Below are 16,666 nucleotides of genomic sequence, written 5' to 3' on the forward strand. Positions count from 1 at the left end.
ACCAAGGCTTGTCCAAGGGAAACTTAGCTTAAAGTTTATTTACTTTGTAAAACACATCAAGACAAAAAGCATTAGAACCTTCACCCTAAAATGATTTATTTCTTATTTTTATTTTTACTGTTTTTGTTCAGATGTTGCTCTTAATGCTATTGATGTTGTTTTCTAATGGTACAACTTCTTTCAAGGATAACTTCACTGTAAGATTTAGATCTTTCTGTTAATCTTTCTAAAGATACAAACAGCTATCACATTATGAACTCCCCAAAACAAATATTGAGGTAAGTCTTGTAGCTTAAATAAAATCCTTGAAACATTGCATAATTTATTGCCTAGAAACTTGGTTTAGAGCAATTAAAAGGTATTCACAAGGTAATAGTTATAAGAAAGTAAAACTTTCACATGTTTATTAAATATATATTTATAGTATGCATTAGGAAGTTTGGTTGGAAACTTTACTGGAGTGACCTCTACACTTAGTGTACAAAATCCCAAAGTTACAGGGGATGGACAATCTATATCACAAATATGGATTAGCGATAGTAGCAAAAGAGGAATTCTTGAGGTTGGATGGCACGTATGTGATGTTCTACATTTAGTAATTATAATATATTAAAGAACGTTTTCAGGTTTATCCAATGGTCAGCTCAGGACATTGCCTGTTTATCTACTGGACGGTAATCCAGTTCTCTTTTTTAATTTTTTTGATAAATATGTTATTTGAAACAGGCTGATCGATATCAAAGCACTGGATGTTTCAATCTCCAATGTAAAGGTTTTGTGCAAGTAGACACTAAAGTTGTTCTTGGAGGAGTGATATCTCAGAGAGAAATATCACTTGCCATCTCTCAGGTATTAAGGACAAAAATCTCTAGCTTTTAATGGAGTTTTCAATTTCTAGGACAAGAAAACCCAGAATTGGTGGCTCTTGGTGGATGGCAAGCGCATTGGTTACTGGCCTTCAGCACTACTAAAATCAATCCAACAAGGTGCAAGCTTTGTCGCAGCTGGAGGCGAGGTTGCAACATTGAATGGTAAAGCCATCTTGCAAATGGGGAGTGGAAAGTTTCCAAGTTCTGGGAAGGGATTTGCTGCATACCATAGAAACATAAGAGTTTCGGATGCTAATCACGTTATCCATGATGCAAGGCTTCAGACAACACTGATCAACACAAATCAAGCTTGCTATGGTATTGGAAACATTCAGTATAATCCTCAGTGGGGGTCACATTTCTTCTTTGGTGGACCTGGCTGTTCTTAAACCCGCAAAATGTTGTTAAAATAATAATGCCATGGGAACTTAAATAAGAGAATGGCGGCATTTCTCATCAAATCTTACCCAATGCATGGGAGTTGCGCCAGTGAGCCAGAAGGAGTTCTATTGGATCGAGCAGCAGCTTCGATGGGCAGGTAACACTGGAGATTTGGGTCACGGCAGACGTCTCATCCATGGCACTGGCCTCCGATACAAGCTTTCTCTCCAATCTCATCATCCAGATGTACGGCAAGTGCCGGAGCATCAAAGACACTCCGATTGATTGCGCGCCTGGATTTCTACTCGTACAACATCATGATCACTACATTTGCCTTGAGCGGGCATCTGCGAGACTTGGCAACCTGATCTTCGCTTCTTAGGTGGTGGTGGTCATGGACGATGCGTACAGAGATTCGTAGAAAAGCCTCAAATCTTCGTGGGCAACACTTGAATCTCCACAAATGGTCGACCGGATCGAGCTAGAGGGAGATCTTTCCTGCCATCGCCGCGGCTCTTCGCAATGGTTCTCCTGGGACTCTGGATGGACATCGGCCAGCCCAGGCTACGCTTGTACGCTGAGTCCATCCGCGGCAAATCGCCGGAGAAGCTCTCCAGCGGCCCTCACGTTGTTGAAAACATGATGATCGACCCCTCGGCGCGGATTGGGTCGGGGGCTTGATAGGGCCCGACGTAGCAGTAGGACCGGATTGCGTGATCGAGGAGGGGCGTGAGATTGTCTCGGTGCACGGTGATGCGAGGCGCCCAGATCCGGAAGCACTCGAGCGTGTCCGGGAGTATTATCGGGTGGCACTCGAATCAAAACCAGCATTTTCAAGCCCGAGATTGTCATGTAGTAGAGGAAGAACACACACCCGTATTGTGTGGTGATATCATGGTAACTTATAGCGATTTCGGCATTGGGATTTCAAGGGCTTAAAAAAGGATGCTTTGAGCTGACAGTGAAAGATTCATTGCTTGGAATCAAGTCTCAGAGCAAGAGACACAAACCATGGAACTTCTTTGTAGCTGTTAAGCTGTCTGTGTTGTGTCTGCGGACACGGTAGCTCAAGTGAAAGGCCAAAGAGAAATAACGAAGTTCTTGACCCAATTTTTTATTTTTTAAAATCTTTTTATCTTGTTTTGGTTTTTTCTGGTAGTACTAAGCTGTTGACAGCTTCTTTCAAAATCACAGCTTCACCATAAGCCTGTGTGAGTATGAAAAGATCATCGTGAAAGACAGGGACAGCGACGGGGCTGAAGACGCAGATGTCGTTGCAGATCCAGCAATCTGAGCAGCATTCCTAAACCTGTCGGTCTCATGAGGGAGATATATGAAACATTTTGATTTTTGGCAAAAACAAATTGATATTAAATGTTTTTGGGGTCTCATAATTACCTGTTGAAGTTCCCTGAATTTCTCCATCCTTTTATGGCTTCCTCCATAAAAGAAGCATTGGATTAGCAGCACTATATAACGAAATATGCCCACTATTTTCTACAACGAAATTGGTAAAGAAAATGCAATGTGGTTGTGGCTGGCAATATATATTTGCAGAAAAAATACCCCATTCATTGTGTCCCAAAAGAACTAAATTTCCATCTTTTTGGAGTGTTAGTTTACATTCACTTCCACCACCTTTCCCAGCAGTATCACTCCACCATAGTACTTTCCATTCAAATCCATATAACACTAAGTTGCAATCATATTCCAAAACTAGTTGGTAAAAGCCATTTGGAGAAATTAGACGACTTCTCTTGTGACATTGTACAAAAGATCAGCTTGGAGGTTAGGGTTTTTGGTATTGTAATTAATATCCTGTATGGGAAGATAGTAAGCTGAATAATCAATCTCTATAATGCCCTTACAAAACCATAAAACCGCATAATCCTTGTAGCCACGAAATCAAAAGCTAGTCTTAAGATATCACCAGATATTTGCGAAGGTGATGGACGGCTACAACGTCCACTAGTTTCTCTTGTATAGATACCAAGCCTTGAATAGCAATAAAAGTTTGGAGCAGATGGAAGATTGTGTTCCAGGTAAAATTTCAAGAGAAATTTGTGCTCTAATATTATGCTTGATAATGTCAGCATCAGTAGGACTTATCCTTCTGGACTATTTGTAGCAATGATTGTAACACTACTGCAATAATTTACTGAGAGTAACAAAAAAAACATCAATTTCCTGATGAACCCCGTTTTCTCGTGATATATATACTTCATAGCTGGCTCTAAAGAAAACCTTTCAATTAATAATGTTTAAATATTTTTTTCTTATACCTGTTGAAGAATTTTCATACTTATTACTAAACGAAGTGAGACTATTTATAATAATCTTTGTTTGTTATGGGTAGTCAATATATATCATCTCTTACTATGTGTTTTTAGTCAATAAATGACTTATTTTGTAGTACTGGATATTCTTTGGATTTAGATATGATTGGATATTCTTATATGATGCATTATGTTTAATTTATAACTGAAGTAAAAGTCTGTTTGGTTATCTTCTATATTTAGGCTGATAGAGATATCCCAGCTCTCTCAGGTATTACAAAAGTCTGGGAAGGGAATTGCTGTATACCATAGAATCATCAGAGTCTCGGATGCTCATCAGGTTATCCATGATGGAAGGCTTCAGACAAAACTGATCAACATCAATCAAGCGTGCTTTAGTATGGGAGGGGTCACATTTCTTCTTCAATGGACACAAAATGTTGTTAAAATACTAATGCCATGGGAACTTAAATGAGAGAATGGCGGCATTTGGGGAATCCTTGTCAAATCTTTACCCGATGCATGGGAGTTGCGCCAGTGAGCCAGGAGGAGCTCTATGGCATCGAGCAGCAGCTGCGATGGGCGGGCAACACTGGAGATTTGGCTCACGGCAGACGGATCCATCGTGTCATTCTTGGCACCGGCCTCCGATACAACCGCTTTGTCTCCAATCTCCTCATCCAGATGTACGGCAAGTGCCGGAGCATCAAAGACGCGACCGAAGTCTTCAGATCGATTGCGCGCCCGGATTTCTACTCGTACAACATCATGATCACTACATTTGCCTTGAACGGGCATCTGGATGACGCCAATGCTCTCTTTCTTTCGATGCCCACCAAGGACTTGATATCTTGGAACACGGGGTTGGCATTGTATGGAAAATTGGGCCGGCCACACGATGTAAAGCGAATGCTTTTTTTTATGCCCCAACACAGCGTTGCGTCCTGGACAAGTGTCGTGCATGCATATGCCCGCATTGGGCATCTTGACGAGGCACGAAGAATGTTTGACCGCATCCCTGAGGTCAACACCGTCGCGGCAAATGTGATGCTCTCGGCATATTCTCAGGCTGGAAGTTACAAGCAGGCGCTATCGCTGTTCCAGAGCATAGACCAACGAGATGTGATTTCGTGGAGTGGGATCTTGATGGCATATACCCAAGCTGGCAGCCTACGCGGCGCCAAAAGAATCTTTGATTTGATGCCCAAACGAGACTCTGCAGGGTGGAATATAATGGTCACTGCATATGCCCAGAATGGGCATATGTCGGAGGCAAAGGGGCTGTTCCATTCCGTGCCGGAATTGACGATTGTTACGTGGACGGCCATGATTGCTTTGTACAGCGAGTGTGGAAACCTCCGAGAGGCATCTTTCATGTTTGATTTAATGCCCAGCAGGAACATTATCAGCTGGAATGCAATCCTAGCCGCACACGCCCAAGACGAAAATTTCACGCTCCTAAAGTCCACCTTTGATTCCATGCCGGAACGCGATGCCGTTTCGTGGACGACCTTGATACAAGCATACGGGATAAATGCTAAAGTCTTTCTAGCGGAGAATACGTATAGAAAAATGCCCCTCTGGGATCTAGTCTCAGGGACTGCTCTTTTGGCGGTATATGCCGAGAATAAGGATCCAGACAATGCGAGGATGCTATTCGATGAATTGCCGGAGCGCAACCTGCTGACGTGGAACAAAATGGTTGCTGCGGTGGCAGCCAGCACGGAGCCAAAGGCAATCTCAGACAAGATGCCGGCCTATGACATGGCCACGTGGAACACCATGATTGAGGGATATGGAGGGAGCGGCAACCTTGCTGACGCGGAGGCCTTGTTCCAGAGCGTGAGACACGTCAGCGACTCGGTGATGTGGACGACAATGCTCCAGGCGTACGCGACATGTGGTGACGTGGAGAGAGCCGAGGGGACGTTCAATGACATGGCTGCCAGGGACGGGGTGACGTGGATCGTCATGCTGGCAGCGTACGGCACGAACGCGCGGCTGGCCGAGGCGGTCCGTACGTTTGAGGCGATGCCAAAGAGAAACGCACTGGCTTGGAACACGATAATGAGCGCTTGCATCACTCACGGCCTGGTGGATCGAGCAGCGGAGATCTTTGCAGCGATGCCGGAGCCCAATCTCGCGTCCTGGGCCGCGCTTTTTGGAGCTTTCGCTCACGAAGGAAACACCAACTTTGTCATCGAGTTCTACCGGGAGATGAATCTCGCGGGAGAGAAACCCGACGAGAATGTGTTCTTGAGTATCCTCGCCGCCTTTAGCCACGCCGGGATGATCGACGAGAGCTTGAAACACTTCGAGTTCCTGTCGGATCACGGCCTCGCGGCGATCAAGGAGCACTACTGCTGCATCGTGGATGTTCTGTCCAGAGCCGGCCAGTTGAAAGAGGCTGAGAAGCTGATAGAGACCATGCCTTTCATTCCGGATCAATCAGCCCTGGGAGCACTGCTGTGTGCTTGCAAGACGCAGAGTGACATCGAGCGAGGATCGCGAGCAGCGAGGCTCGCGATCGATCTCGAGCCTGAAAGTTCCTGTGCACCACTGGTGGGAATCGTGAACATCTACTCTGAGAACCCTCTGAGTTAAACGAAAAACACACTGACCTCTAGATGATCTTCTAAAAACTTGGAAGATCTTTACGTTTTCGATCATACAGTAAGTATTCATCTATATCCTGGAAGAACACTGATCATCCAAGAATGTCGATCATATAAAAAGGATCATACCTTTCTCGCTGGAAAGAAATCGAAAGAAATCACGAGAGCCCAGGAGAAGGAACGATCAATGCTGCTATTTGTTGAGGCCATACTTCTCTTGCATCCGGGAGAGCTCCTCCTCCTTCTTGCGCTGGTCGTTCTTCTTGGACATCTTGGCCTGCTGGTAGTAGAGAACGATGAGGTACCTGTTGGCGACATTGAATCCCGAGAGATGATCCACGGCGTTCTTGGCGTCATAGATGTCCTCGTAGACGACAAAGGCGGTGCCGCGCGTGTCCTTGTTGTTCCCCACCCTAATCTGCCGGATCGCGCCATACTTGCCGAAGATGTCATACATCTCCTCGGACGAGATGTTGAAGGGCAGATTGCGCACGTACAAGACCCGATTCACCTCCGGCGGAAGCCGCGTGTTGCCACGCCTCACCAGCGCTGCCATTGCCCAAGAACCCTAATCCCAGAGCCCTAAAATCTAAAATCTCGTGAAATTTAAGTAGACTTCAAAATGGCAGTGCCCTAAAAGGCGAGCCCATCGCAGCCGTCCATCGGCCCATGTGCCCACCACGTGGCAGAGAAAACCGTCCACGTCACTTGTCCGGCTGACCTACAGCGCTTCGTTCTCGGCTTTGTTATCCAACACATTTGGCTGTGACGCTTCCGGCAGGTGCGGCGCGATTGGCGGCGCTGATGCCGTGCTAGGGTTGCTCAATCGGCGCCGAGCCGGGATGCTCCACTCCGATTGGGGCCTCATTCGGCTGTGATCGACCGACACCGAAAAGAGGGGCCAGGGTTTAGGCGCCGGCGCGTCGCTGCTGCTGGCGCAAGATCTGGATCGTCATCTCCAAAGATTTCCTCGCGAATACCGGTATGGTCGTCCTCGATCCCAGGTAGGGGTTTCTAGCAGGGCAGGGCAGGGCAGTCGATCGATCGCTGATCGCCTACTTGCGGCTATGGCGGCATTCCTGTGAGCCAAATCGAGCGATCCTCGGGGGATAATGTCCGCAGATGGAAATTCCGGGAGAGATCGGCTTCTTTCTCGGATGGGATCCTCAGGGCTGGCTGTTTTGCTCGACAGCGGCAGCAAGGAATCCCTGGTCACAGCTGCGGCGTGCATGGTAGACGAGTGCACGCGCTCCACGCTCGATCGATCCATCGCGTTCGTCCTAGATTACTCCAGCGAGGGGGTCGAGCAGCAGCCTCGGTTCGTCGTCGACGATAGCAAGATAGATTCCTCCAGCATCCAGCTCCACCTCCAGTCCCGCCTCGCCGCATTGGGTTCCAGTTCTAGCACCGATGTCTCGGCCAGCTACAAGGATGGTGTTTTCATCGAAGGGAGTAGCGACCCTCTCTCGGGGGTCGTCAGGATGGACAAAGGGAGACCCTCTGGAGATATCAAGCTTTCCAAGAGCTCCTTGTTGCTGGAGAGTCAGGCCATCTTTAGCAGCGCTCGAGCAAACGCTTGCGTGTGGAGGGGGAAGTGGATGTACGAGGTGACCTTGGGCACTGCGGGGATCCAGCAGCTGGGATGGGCGACCATCTCTTGTCCCTTCACGGACTCCGAAGGCGTTGGAGACGCCAGTGACTCGTATGCTTACGATGGTCGACGAGTGAAAAAGTGGAGTGGGAAGAGCCAGACGTATGGCGAGCCTTGGGTGGTCGGGGACGTGATCGGCTGCTGCATCGATCTGGAACAGGGGCAGATCTTCTTCTACCGGAATGGGACGTCGCTGGGGATGGCTTATGACTGTGTGAGGAGGATGGAGGCCAAGCAGGGGTACTATCCGGCTATCTCTCTCTCGCACGGAGAGCGCTGCGAGCTCAACTTTGGCGGTCGACCTTTTAGATATCCAATCGCGGGGTTCTTGCCGCTGCAAGCACCGCCGGTGGACACTTCTGGCACCAACAAGCACGGCTCCGTGATCGTCAAAGCCAAGTATCTGTTTGGATGCTTGCAAAAGCTTGTCCAGCTTGGGAGCCCAGAGGTGGCGGCGGCCATGGCTCCCGCGGAAAGGCTGCGGAGGTTTACTCCACTTCCTGACGAGCAGTTTCGTGTTGTCGGCACTGAGATCTGCAAGATACTTTGCGAGCTGCTGCAGCAAAGCAGTAAAGCGGAGTACGTTGTCTGGGGAGCGCTGGTTCCTTTCCTCACGACAACTTACAGGCCTGGAGCACCGCACGACGGTCACAGTGTGGATCGAGCTCTTGACTTACTGATGCCGATGCTGGGGCAGACTTACTTTGGTACGATCGTTCTTCAGATCATCGAGTGCCTGGCGTATGGGTGCCGGACTTCGCCCCTGGTGTTGGCCGACTCTCCGTTTAGCGCCTCGTACTCGCATTTGGCACTGGCCTGTCATCTACTTCAGCGTGACGACTTCATGGTCATCTGGTGGAAATCTGACGACTTTGAGTCCTGCTTGGAGGGGCTGCTGACGAGAAAGGGGCCTAACAAGTGCGACTTGGAGAGCCTTATACCCACCGTATGGTGGCCGGGTTCCCGTGAAGAACATCCTTTTTCGGAGAGCAACATGAGGCAGATCGTCATTGCTTTATCTCGTGCAATATCCAGGGTAAGTCAGTAGCATGCATGGTTTTCTTGCTCCGGAACTAACGTGGCCATCACTTTTTTTTTTCTTTTCAGATCGAGGACTTGCACTTCGAGCTGTGTAACCGGCTGGTTGCTTTTGACACGAAGTCGAATGCTACCGGTTCTATATTCAGAACGTTTTTGCAACACCTTGTTCTGAAGAACCGTGGGGCACACAGAAACATGCCACCGCCGGGTCTCTCCGACAACTCGGTCTTGGTTTCGGTGTACACTGTACTCTTGCGGTACCTTTCGGAGGGTCTCGACTCGACAGGGGATGGCCATGGAAGCTGCGTGCCGTTCCTGCACAAGGGAGGAAAGCGCAGCTTTCCGGTATCTCTGTTTGTGAGCTCGGACCCCTGCTTGAACGATTTCGCCCGCCTTGGTGGAACCTACAGCTATCTTACGAAGACATGTCCTCTCAGCTCAATCGAATGCGAAGAAGTTGAGTGGGAAGAAAGCAGTATGGACAAGCAGGAAACTAGATACGGACACGATGCTGGGTTGAAAAAGCCATGTTGCTGCATGGACGGTGGTGCAGGTTCCATCGACAGTGGTAACGGTAAGGCTCTATCGAAAGGCTTGGAAACACGCTTCAGTGGCTCCAGTAACAAAGTCAACGAGACTACATGTCCTTTGTCGCCAACTGACGCAGAGAGGAGCTATGATGGGGATATGGAAAGCAAGGCTAGCTCCAGTGGAAGGGTCGAGCCTGTTACCAGCACGTCCTCATTGCTACAGAAGGCCAAGAAGGTGTTCAAGTCGGTAAAGGAGCTGTCATCTGCGGTACGAGAGGAAGAGTTGCTGGATAAGATGGTGTTGCTCTATCATCTTGGAGTGACTCAGAATTTCAAGCAGGTCTGTTCTTGGTCCTTTTGGTTCTCATTCAAATGCTTTAATGTTTTTGTCTGCAGGCTTCTTATCACATGCAGCATCAGATACAACTGATGGCTCAGCTCGATGAGACGGATCGTCAAATCCGTAGCGATAAGACCTCCTCTGAGCAGACAAAGCGCTTGAAAGAAGCGAGAGGTATATTCAAAGAGGATCTTATTGACTATGTACGACAATGTACCTGGTATTTTGGCTTTCTCCCGAGTATATGTGATTCCATTGCCTTTACGATCTTTCCAGTGACAAGTGCTTACAGTGCGTTTCTTTCGCAGGTACCGCGTCTGCTTGCTTTCTAAATGGAAGCAAAGGGGAATGTATGCGACTTGCATGTGGGTAGCACAGCTCCTCGTTACGATCAGCAAGAAAGATGCTTGCTTCAGCTATGTTCCAGAGTTTTACATAGAGACACTGGTGAGCATAACATGCTTTGACTTCGTGTGAGACTTATTTTGTTGATTCTGTTTTGGTTAGGTGGATTGCTTTCACGCGCTGCGAAGGAGCGACCCGCTTTATGTTCCTCCTTCATCCCTCCTTCAACATGGCTTGTCGTCGTTCGTAAGTATTTCCTTGTTTCTTTTGGAACAAATTTCTAACGAGAGCCTTCAGGTTACGTTCCTCGTGACACATTTTCACGACTCCCGAATAGTGAATGCGGAGATAAGGGATTTTCTCCTCCAGTCTATTTCCGTTCTAGTACAGTTTAAGGAGTATTTAGTAGCTATCGAAGCTTGCAAGGCAGCAGAGAACACGATGGCTGGCGCTCTTTTATCGGCCTTCGACAACAGGTTTTGGATTCCGGTGTCCAACATCCTGTTGCGCCTTTGTAAAGGCTCGGGTTTTGGAACTTCCAAGTCCAGCCACGGTGACTCTTGTTCTCCGTTCTTTCAGGTAGACACGTTTCGTTTGTTTTCCTGCCGATCTAAAGTTCTGGTGTGGCTTTGTTTCTGCAGCGGCTGTTGCGCGAGAAATGCTTGAAGGACGAGAAGCTGTTCGCCTCTTTCCTGAACCGCCTCTTTAATACATTGAATTGGACAGTCAGCGAGTTCTCCGTTTCTATCAAGGAGATGCACGACCATGACCACCGGCAGGTTACTCATACTAAAAGTTTTTGTTTTGTTCTTCTGGTGCAACTGATTAATTTGTCCGCTGTGACCAGGTTCCAGAATTTCAACAAAGAAAATGTGCAATAATGTTCGAGCTTTCGTGCAACCTGGAAAGAATACTGGAGTTCTTTACGAAGGAGCTGCCACAAGTTTTCCTGGTTGGTCCGGAAATGAACATCATCCGGCTTTGTGAGCTGGTTCTATTTGTGCTCAACCACACCACCTCAAACACGGCAGGCGAGCTGTTCGACAGGTACGTTATCTCGCGTTTGCTCTCCTCGTGAGTTGTTCACCTCTGTGCGTCTCATGCAGCACCATAAAGCAGCAGGGTCAGTCGCTAGAGAAGGTCAACCGCGCCACCATCCTCGCTCCCGTGGTGGGCATCGTGTTGAATCTCTCCGCCGCCACAGACCCTGCTGGCCACAGAATGGAACACGATATCGCGCGGTCAATCGCCAGCGTCGATGTCTCCTCGGTCGCCACCAGGAACTTCCAGTATTTATTTGACTACGATTGGGTAAGCTTTGCTCTTTTTTTTTTCTGTGTGTTTCCCTCGTCACAAGCTAATCGTGTGACCACTCCCACCACAGTTGAGCACGTTCAAGGGGGATCCTTCGCTCGCAAGGCTGTCGGACCTTAACATATTTATTGAGAAGCTTAAGACGGAGTACGCGGAGGCCAGGAAGCGAGCGTGCAAGGCCGAGGCGGAGCTCATCACCAGACACAGTAAAGGAGGTACTTTCCTCTCTGTTTTGCTCTTTCTTCTTGTTCACGGCCTTGATATGCACAGATGATTTCGAGCTTGGAAATGCAGACAAAGCCGGGGGCGGAGGAGAGCTGTGCAGCATTTGCTATGCGTGCGAGGAGAACGCCGTGTTCCTTCCCTGCAAGCACAGGTCATGCGTGCGCTGCGTCTCTCGTCACCTCCTAAACAACCAGCGCTGCTTCTTCTGCAACGCGGCCATCTGCGAAGTCTGCCCATACGAGGAGCCTTTGTCGCCTCTAAGCGGCGGCGGCCTCAAAGGTGGGGACGTGAATTCCTAGCGATCAAATCGCTCGCTTCCTATAGGTGCCATTCTTGGAGAAACGCTGTAAATTATTCCTTTTGTCTCTCTGGTAGCAAAGCTCTGTAAATTCCAGCCTTGGTTTGCTCAGACGTTGTAGTTGTCGACGTACCACTTGTACGTCTCGGTCAGCCCCTCGCGGAGAGTGATCCTTGGCTTCCACCCCAGGGTCGCGAGCTTGGAGCTGTCCATGAGCTTCCGGGGAGTTCCATCCGGCTTGGAAGCATCCCACTTGAGCTCCCCTGGAAAGCCCACCACCTCTTTCACCATCTCCGCGAGCTCCTTGATGCTAACTTCCGAGCCACTGCCCATGTTGATGTGTGGAACGTCGCTGTACTTGTCCATCAAGAACACGGCCGCGTCCGCGAGATCGTCGACGTGGAGAAACTCTCGCAGCGGCGATCCCGTCCCCCACACCACCACCTCCTTGGCTCCATTCACCTTGGCCTCGTGAAACCGGCGGATCAAGGCCGGAAGAACGTGAGAGTTCTCGGGATGGAAGTTGTCGTGAGGACCGTAGAGATTGGTCGGCATTCCAGAGATGGCGTCCCACTTGTGCTGGATCCTGTAAGCCTGGCACATCTTGATTCCCGCGATCTTGGCCACCGCGTACCACTCGTTTGTCGGCTCCAGCGGACCCGTCAAGAGAGCTTCCTCGGTGATTGGCTGGGGAGCAAACTTTGGATAGATGCACGACGATCCCAGGAACAAGAGCTTGGCCACGCCGCTCCGGTACGCAGCATCGATCACGTTGGTCTGGATCTGCAAGTTGATCCCGATGAAATCGGCCGGATACGTGTTGTTGGCGTGGATCCCTCCCACTTTGGCCGCGGCCACTATCACATACTTGGGCTTTTCCTTGTGGAAGAAATCCTCCACGGCCTCCTGTCTCGTGAGATCCAATTCCTTGTGGCTTCTCAGCAGCAGGCGGCTGAATCCTTCCTTCTCCAGCCGCCGGACGATCGCGGCTCCGACGAGACCGCGGTGGCCGGCAACGAAGATCTTCGCGTCCTTGTCCATCGTCTTCTGGAAATGCGGCGTGAAATCTCTGGCGCTGCGATGGCGCTAGCTAGAGAAGAGAGGATTTTACCTGGGAAACAAGAGATCGCAGCTCCTGCCCGCGATCTAGACGCGCATTCTCTAGTTTCTCCTCCACAAGAAATTCCACGCCCTAAACTATAAAAAAAGTAGTTAAAACCTAACCCAGGGTTAAAGACTTATTGGACCCTTTGCTTTAATAGAAATGGATGAAAACAAAGCTCAAAGAATAGAATTTTTTGTTCTTTTTTCTTTCGGTCACGTTCTATCTCGCTACAAGCTAAGCTGCGATAGTAAGAAGTGTCTCCCCTGATCAAAGAAATCGAAGCTCCAGACCTCTGGTATAACATATGTTTGTTCTTCGTGGTGTTGGGTGATGGCTATAGATAAAAGTTCCTGGCCTGGAGCTCGCGGCTTCTTTGGATCAAAAGGATGGATTACTTGGCTGACTTACGGCGATTGGAGAGCCCTCCGACTTGACGAAGGCTCCCATGTAGTTGCCCCGCGGGATGAACTCGGGATGAGCTCCTGGCTGCTGCTGCTGCTGCGGCTGAGACGGTGGCGACCGCTGCGATTGCTGCTGCTGTTGGCTGTCGATCGCGTTCTGTGCCTGCTGCTGGAGCTGCTGGAGCTGCTGCATCTGGAAGTACTGCGCGTTGATCGACAGCTGCTGCTGCTGGCCCCCAGGGCCTGTAAGTTGGCCAGTGGCCAACTTCAGCCTTTGGACTTCCTCCTTGAGTGCATCGTTTAAAGCTGGAGGGAAAAACACACAAACTATCAGTTTATCTGCTGAAACATGGAATGTGCTTCCTACCGTCTCGGAGCTGTCCTTGTTGCTCCATGGCGGTTAGCCGAAGTTTCAGTTCGTTGTTCTCTGTGGTCAGCCCCGTTGTATCCCGCTGCCACCACGAAGCGGAAGTGTGACAAGAGGAGAAGAAAGAAACAAGTTTTACCTGAAGCATCGTCAACTGAGCCGATAGTGTTGTGGCTTCTGTCTGGAGCGTTTGTACTTTACGCTCCAGCTCGGAGATGTAACGCATCTTGCGCTCCTTCGAGCGAGCAGCTGACTGCCGGTTTGCAAGTATTCTGCAGCACAGAAAGAGAAAGCAGCTTAGCCATGTGATCATTCTATGAAACGAGGAAAGACAGCTCTACCTTTTGGCTCGTTTTGGATCAATAAGAGCAAGCTCGGCAAGCTTGCTGGCCGCAAGAGCCTTCTTCGCCTCGGTGCTGTCCGACTCCGAGTTTAAAAAGTCACTTTTGAAAGAATCCATCGAGTTGCTGTGATGGTGTCTTGGACGACGCGGCTCCGAGTTGGAGTTGCTGCCAGCCGGCCCTCCGGCATTGAAAGAAGCAAGCACTCCATCCGTGGACAGGCTCCGAGAATGGTGGTGTTGGTGGCTGGACCCATCCGACTTAGTGGGAGTTGCGGACGCGACGTTGAAGGAGTTGATCTTCTCCATGTCGATGTACATGTTGAAGAGATCCTCCCCGGCCTCGTCCGAGAGCGCAGGCATTGCCGGGCTCTGGAGTCCAAGCTCTCGCTCGAAGGACGCATCGTCGGGCAGACAAAACGTGATCTCCGACTGAGCCCGGCGATGGCCGCGAGGCCGAGGTGGAGCGTCCGGCATACGGTTCACATCCGTGCTGAAGCTGTGACCCGGGCTTGGAGCTTTAAGAGGACCACTCACGCTCGAGTTGCCGGGAGAAGTCACAGCGTCGTGCATGGTTACGTCTTTGGACACGGACACGAGCGAGGAGTCCGAGAGCGCCGGCGAGGTCTCCTGCTTGACCGAGAAGGCAGGATTGTTTGAAGATGGGTAGCCCACATAGCGCGAGTGAGACGGCAGTGATGACCCAGAATTCCCATTCGCAGAGTTCTTGGCGAAATCCGACTGGAGCCGCTCTACAAATGCCTCATACCCATCGCCCAGCCCCTCCATTCCCCCTCCCCCTTGTGTCTCTTCCCTGTTCTTCCCTGTTCTTCCTGTTTATTTCCTGTTCTACTCTAAAAAACTCTATTCCTTCGTTTAACACCTGGGAATCCGTCAAGACGGTCTAGCTTCCGTGCTCGGGGAGAAGGAAATCCACTCAGCCCTGCTTGAAATCGATGCTCCTGGCTCCTGGCACAGAATCTCCTGGAAGCAAAATGCCTGTTACTCCAAATTCCAAAGATCTACTCCATGCAAGGGCAATAGAATCAAGAATGCAGCTCCTGCCACGACCTAAATCCTCCCAGGCACGCCAGGAAAGCGCGAATGCGGCGCAAGGATGCACAGAACACTCGCAAATTCACTCCAAATACCGCTTACCTGGCCGCTGGAATCCCCCGAGATGCATCGAGGAGGCCGGATTGGAGCCCAACCCTCCCGCAGCTTTTGCGCGATCGATCTGCCGCTCACACAACACCCCTCCAAGGAGCCGCCGTGATGGAGATTATCACTGCCCTAAGCTATGCTCTAGATCCCTTGCTCTCTATGCTCTCGTAGTCGGGGGGGGGGCCGGCTGGCTATGGCGCTATCACAAAATGTTCTCTCTTTCTCTTGGCTAAAGCAAAATGTAAGCTATTGACGGGAAGGAGTTAATCTCGCCCGTCTATTACATGCATCCGACCGAGCAGTTTGAGCCACGTCAGAGAGGCCGTCAAGATTTTCAGTGGCCCAGATCCGTCCACGTTATCCATAACCAACCGTCTGATCTAGCCCAGGGCAGTAAAAGTCTTACGCGGAAAGTGCCAAGTGACGTGTCGCCATCATCTACGTCCGATGGGTATCGAACGAGATGCCGGTGGGCATATTCTGTCCGCGTCTCACCCAAATGGATGGTGTCACGTGGGTCGTCAGGGAATATTTCTTGTTTGTAGTTAGGATGCGGTTGGCTTCTCGACACGATGTTAAGGTAATGCCGCCACCTTTGATCCAATTTAGGGTTCTTACTTCTTCCGCCCAAGAACATTGACTGGATCATAATTCCATGCCCAGAAAAGTATTAATTTTTAACAATCGCTCGTGCATGCATGTGCCAAACGCCCCAGTGTCAACTCCCCTAGTAGAAAAATCCGGAAGTAAAGGTTTTAAATGGTCCCTAAGTCGAACAACGTTTTCTTCACTCAAAGCTTCATTTTATTGTTCTCAAATTCAAGAATGAATGCATAATCTAGCACTGCTATCTAGAAACCTTGCTTTTGGATTCCTTTTCAAGCAAGAAGAGCAAGGTGGAAAAAGACAAGGAATTTCTTCTCAAGCTGGTCATTTCACAAGATTTTAAGGGCATAAGTGGTTGTAAACACAATAATGTATGTAATTATTCGTATTGTATCATGTCATAAATTATCAGTTCACTTCAAGTTCTTTTTTTTTTTTTGTCTAGTTAATGCAAAACCAAATGCTTTGTCACCAATTAAGATTCACACATCCATAAACTTTAAGATCCAGGTGGACGCTGCAAGACCCTCAAAAACATGTATTATTATTCTTTGCCAAGGACTTCAAATCTTACAAGCTTGCATACATGACAATCTCTTTCTCATACTTGTACTTGAAAGGCTTGCACTATAGTAATACATGCACACCTAGAGGAGTTCATGAATGCCAAGAAAGAATAAAAGATTTTGGTGCTCTAGCTCCTCAAGCCACATTTTACTACATTATATTTGTTAAAAGCCACTTAATTAGTCATCCACAAAAAAGATAAAAGCCTAGAACACATAGACATGTGGGTTT

At 49.2% G+C, this 16,666-nt stretch overlaps 5 protein-coding genes across 6 annotated transcripts; 2 read left to right on the forward strand and 3 right to left on the reverse strand.

Moving 5' to 3' along the window:
• The first annotated feature begins 4,048 nt into the window (after window positions 1–4,048).
• LOC112347765 (pentatricopeptide repeat-containing protein At4g02750-like) lies at window positions 4,049–6,130 on the forward strand. Its single transcript, XM_024679131.1, has one exon. The coding sequence runs from the start codon at window positions 4,049–4,051 to the stop codon at window positions 6,128–6,130; it is 2,082 nt and encodes a 693-aa protein (XP_024534899.1).
• On the reverse strand, window positions 6,107–6,758 carry LOC9657713 (splicing factor 3B subunit 6-like protein). The gene is made up of 2 exons (XM_024679309.1): window positions 6,271–6,758; window positions 6,107–6,218 (listed from the first exon to the last, which is right to left on the reverse strand). Exon 1 carries the CDS (start codon window positions 6,695–6,697, stop codon window positions 6,335–6,337), a length of 363 nt encoding a protein of 120 aa, XP_024535077.1. The 5' UTR covers window positions 6,698–6,758; the 3' UTR covers window positions 6,107–6,218; window positions 6,271–6,334.
• A 117-nt stretch (window positions 6,759–6,875) lies between these two features.
• LOC9658407 (E3 ubiquitin-protein ligase RKP) lies at window positions 6,876–11,996 on the forward strand. Its single transcript, XM_002974261.2, has 11 exons — window positions 6,876–8,828; window positions 8,900–9,703; window positions 9,760–9,923; window positions 10,012–10,150; window positions 10,211–10,294; window positions 10,346–10,627; window positions 10,690–10,827; window positions 10,896–11,095; window positions 11,155–11,359; window positions 11,433–11,577; window positions 11,633–11,996. Exons 1-11 carry the CDS (start codon window positions 7,254–7,256, stop codon window positions 11,884–11,886), a joined length of 3,990 nt encoding a protein of 1,329 aa, XP_002974307.2. The 5' UTR covers window positions 6,876–7,253; the 3' UTR covers window positions 11,887–11,996.
• Window positions 11,921–13,088, reverse strand: LOC9657714 (GDP-L-fucose synthase 1). Of its 2 annotated transcripts, none has more exons than XM_024679168.1 (2): window positions 12,997–13,088; window positions 11,921–12,932 (listed from the first exon to the last, which is right to left on the reverse strand). In XM_024679168.1, exon 2 carries the CDS (start codon window positions 12,924–12,926, stop codon window positions 11,994–11,996), a length of 933 nt encoding a protein of 310 aa, XP_024534936.1. In that variant the 5' UTR covers window positions 12,927–12,932; window positions 12,997–13,088; the 3' UTR covers window positions 11,921–11,993. The 2 variants fall into 2 exon arrangements, with proteins under 2 accessions (XP_024534936.1, XP_002974465.1); XM_002974419.2 differs by having other exon boundaries at window positions 11,921–12,929; window positions 12,997–13,085.
• Window positions 13,089–13,156: 68 nt separating this feature from the next.
• LOC9658408 (transcription factor RF2a) lies at window positions 13,157–15,561 on the reverse strand. Its single transcript, XM_024679167.1, has 5 exons — window positions 15,257–15,561; window positions 14,100–15,082; window positions 13,898–14,030; window positions 13,759–13,843; window positions 13,157–13,697 (listed from the first exon to the last, which is right to left on the reverse strand). Exons 2-5 carry the CDS (start codon window positions 14,885–14,887, stop codon window positions 13,369–13,371), a joined length of 1,335 nt encoding a protein of 444 aa, XP_024534935.1. The 5' UTR covers window positions 14,888–15,082; window positions 15,257–15,561; the 3' UTR covers window positions 13,157–13,368.
• Between the last annotated feature and the right edge of the window lie 1,105 nt (window positions 15,562–16,666).

This window comes from Selaginella moellendorffii, unplaced genomic scaffold (assembly GCF_000143415.4).
Source record: "Selaginella moellendorffii unplaced genomic scaffold, v1.0 SELMOscaffold_24, whole genome shotgun sequence".
In the NCBI taxonomy this organism is placed as follows: domain Eukaryota; kingdom Viridiplantae; phylum Streptophyta; class Lycopodiopsida; order Selaginellales; family Selaginellaceae; genus Selaginella; species Selaginella moellendorffii.

Bases quoted from the DNA above. Each gene is read 5' to 3' on its own strand.
- LOC9657714 (XM_024679168.1), bottom strand. From the start codon at position 12,926: ATGGACAAGGACGCGAAGATCTTCGTTGCCGGCCACCGCGGTCTCGTC.
- LOC9658408 (XM_024679167.1), bottom strand. From the start codon at position 14,887: ATGGAGGGGCTGGGCGATGGGTATGAGGCATTTGTAGAGCGGCTCCAG. The intron at 14,031-14,099 runs GTAGAGCTGTCT...TCTGTGCTGCAG, and splicing joins GATCCAAAACGAGCCAAAAG to AATACTTGCAAACCGGCAGT. The intron at 13,698-13,758 runs GTAGGAAGCACA...TTTTCCCTCCAG, and splicing joins ACAAGGACAGCTCCGAGACG to CTTTAAACGATGCACTCAAG.
- LOC9657713 (XM_024679309.1), bottom strand. From the start codon at position 6,697: ATGGCAGCGCTGGTGAGGCGTGGCAACACGCGGCTTCCGCCGGAGGTG.
- LOC112347765 (XM_024679131.1), top strand. From the start codon at position 4,049: ATGGGAGTTGCGCCAGTGAGCCAGGAGGAGCTCTATGGCATCGAGCAG.
- LOC9658407 (XM_002974261.2), top strand. From the start codon at position 7,254: ATGTCCGCAGATGGAAATTCCGGGAGAGATCGGCTTCTTTCTCGGATG. The intron at 10,295-10,345 runs GTAAGTATTTCC...GAGAGCCTTCAG, and splicing joins AACATGGCTTGTCGTCGTTC to GTTACGTTCCTCGTGACACA. The intron at 11,578-11,632 runs GTACTTTCCTCT...TGATATGCACAG, and splicing joins CACCAGACACAGTAAAGGAG to ATGATTTCGAGCTTGGAAAT.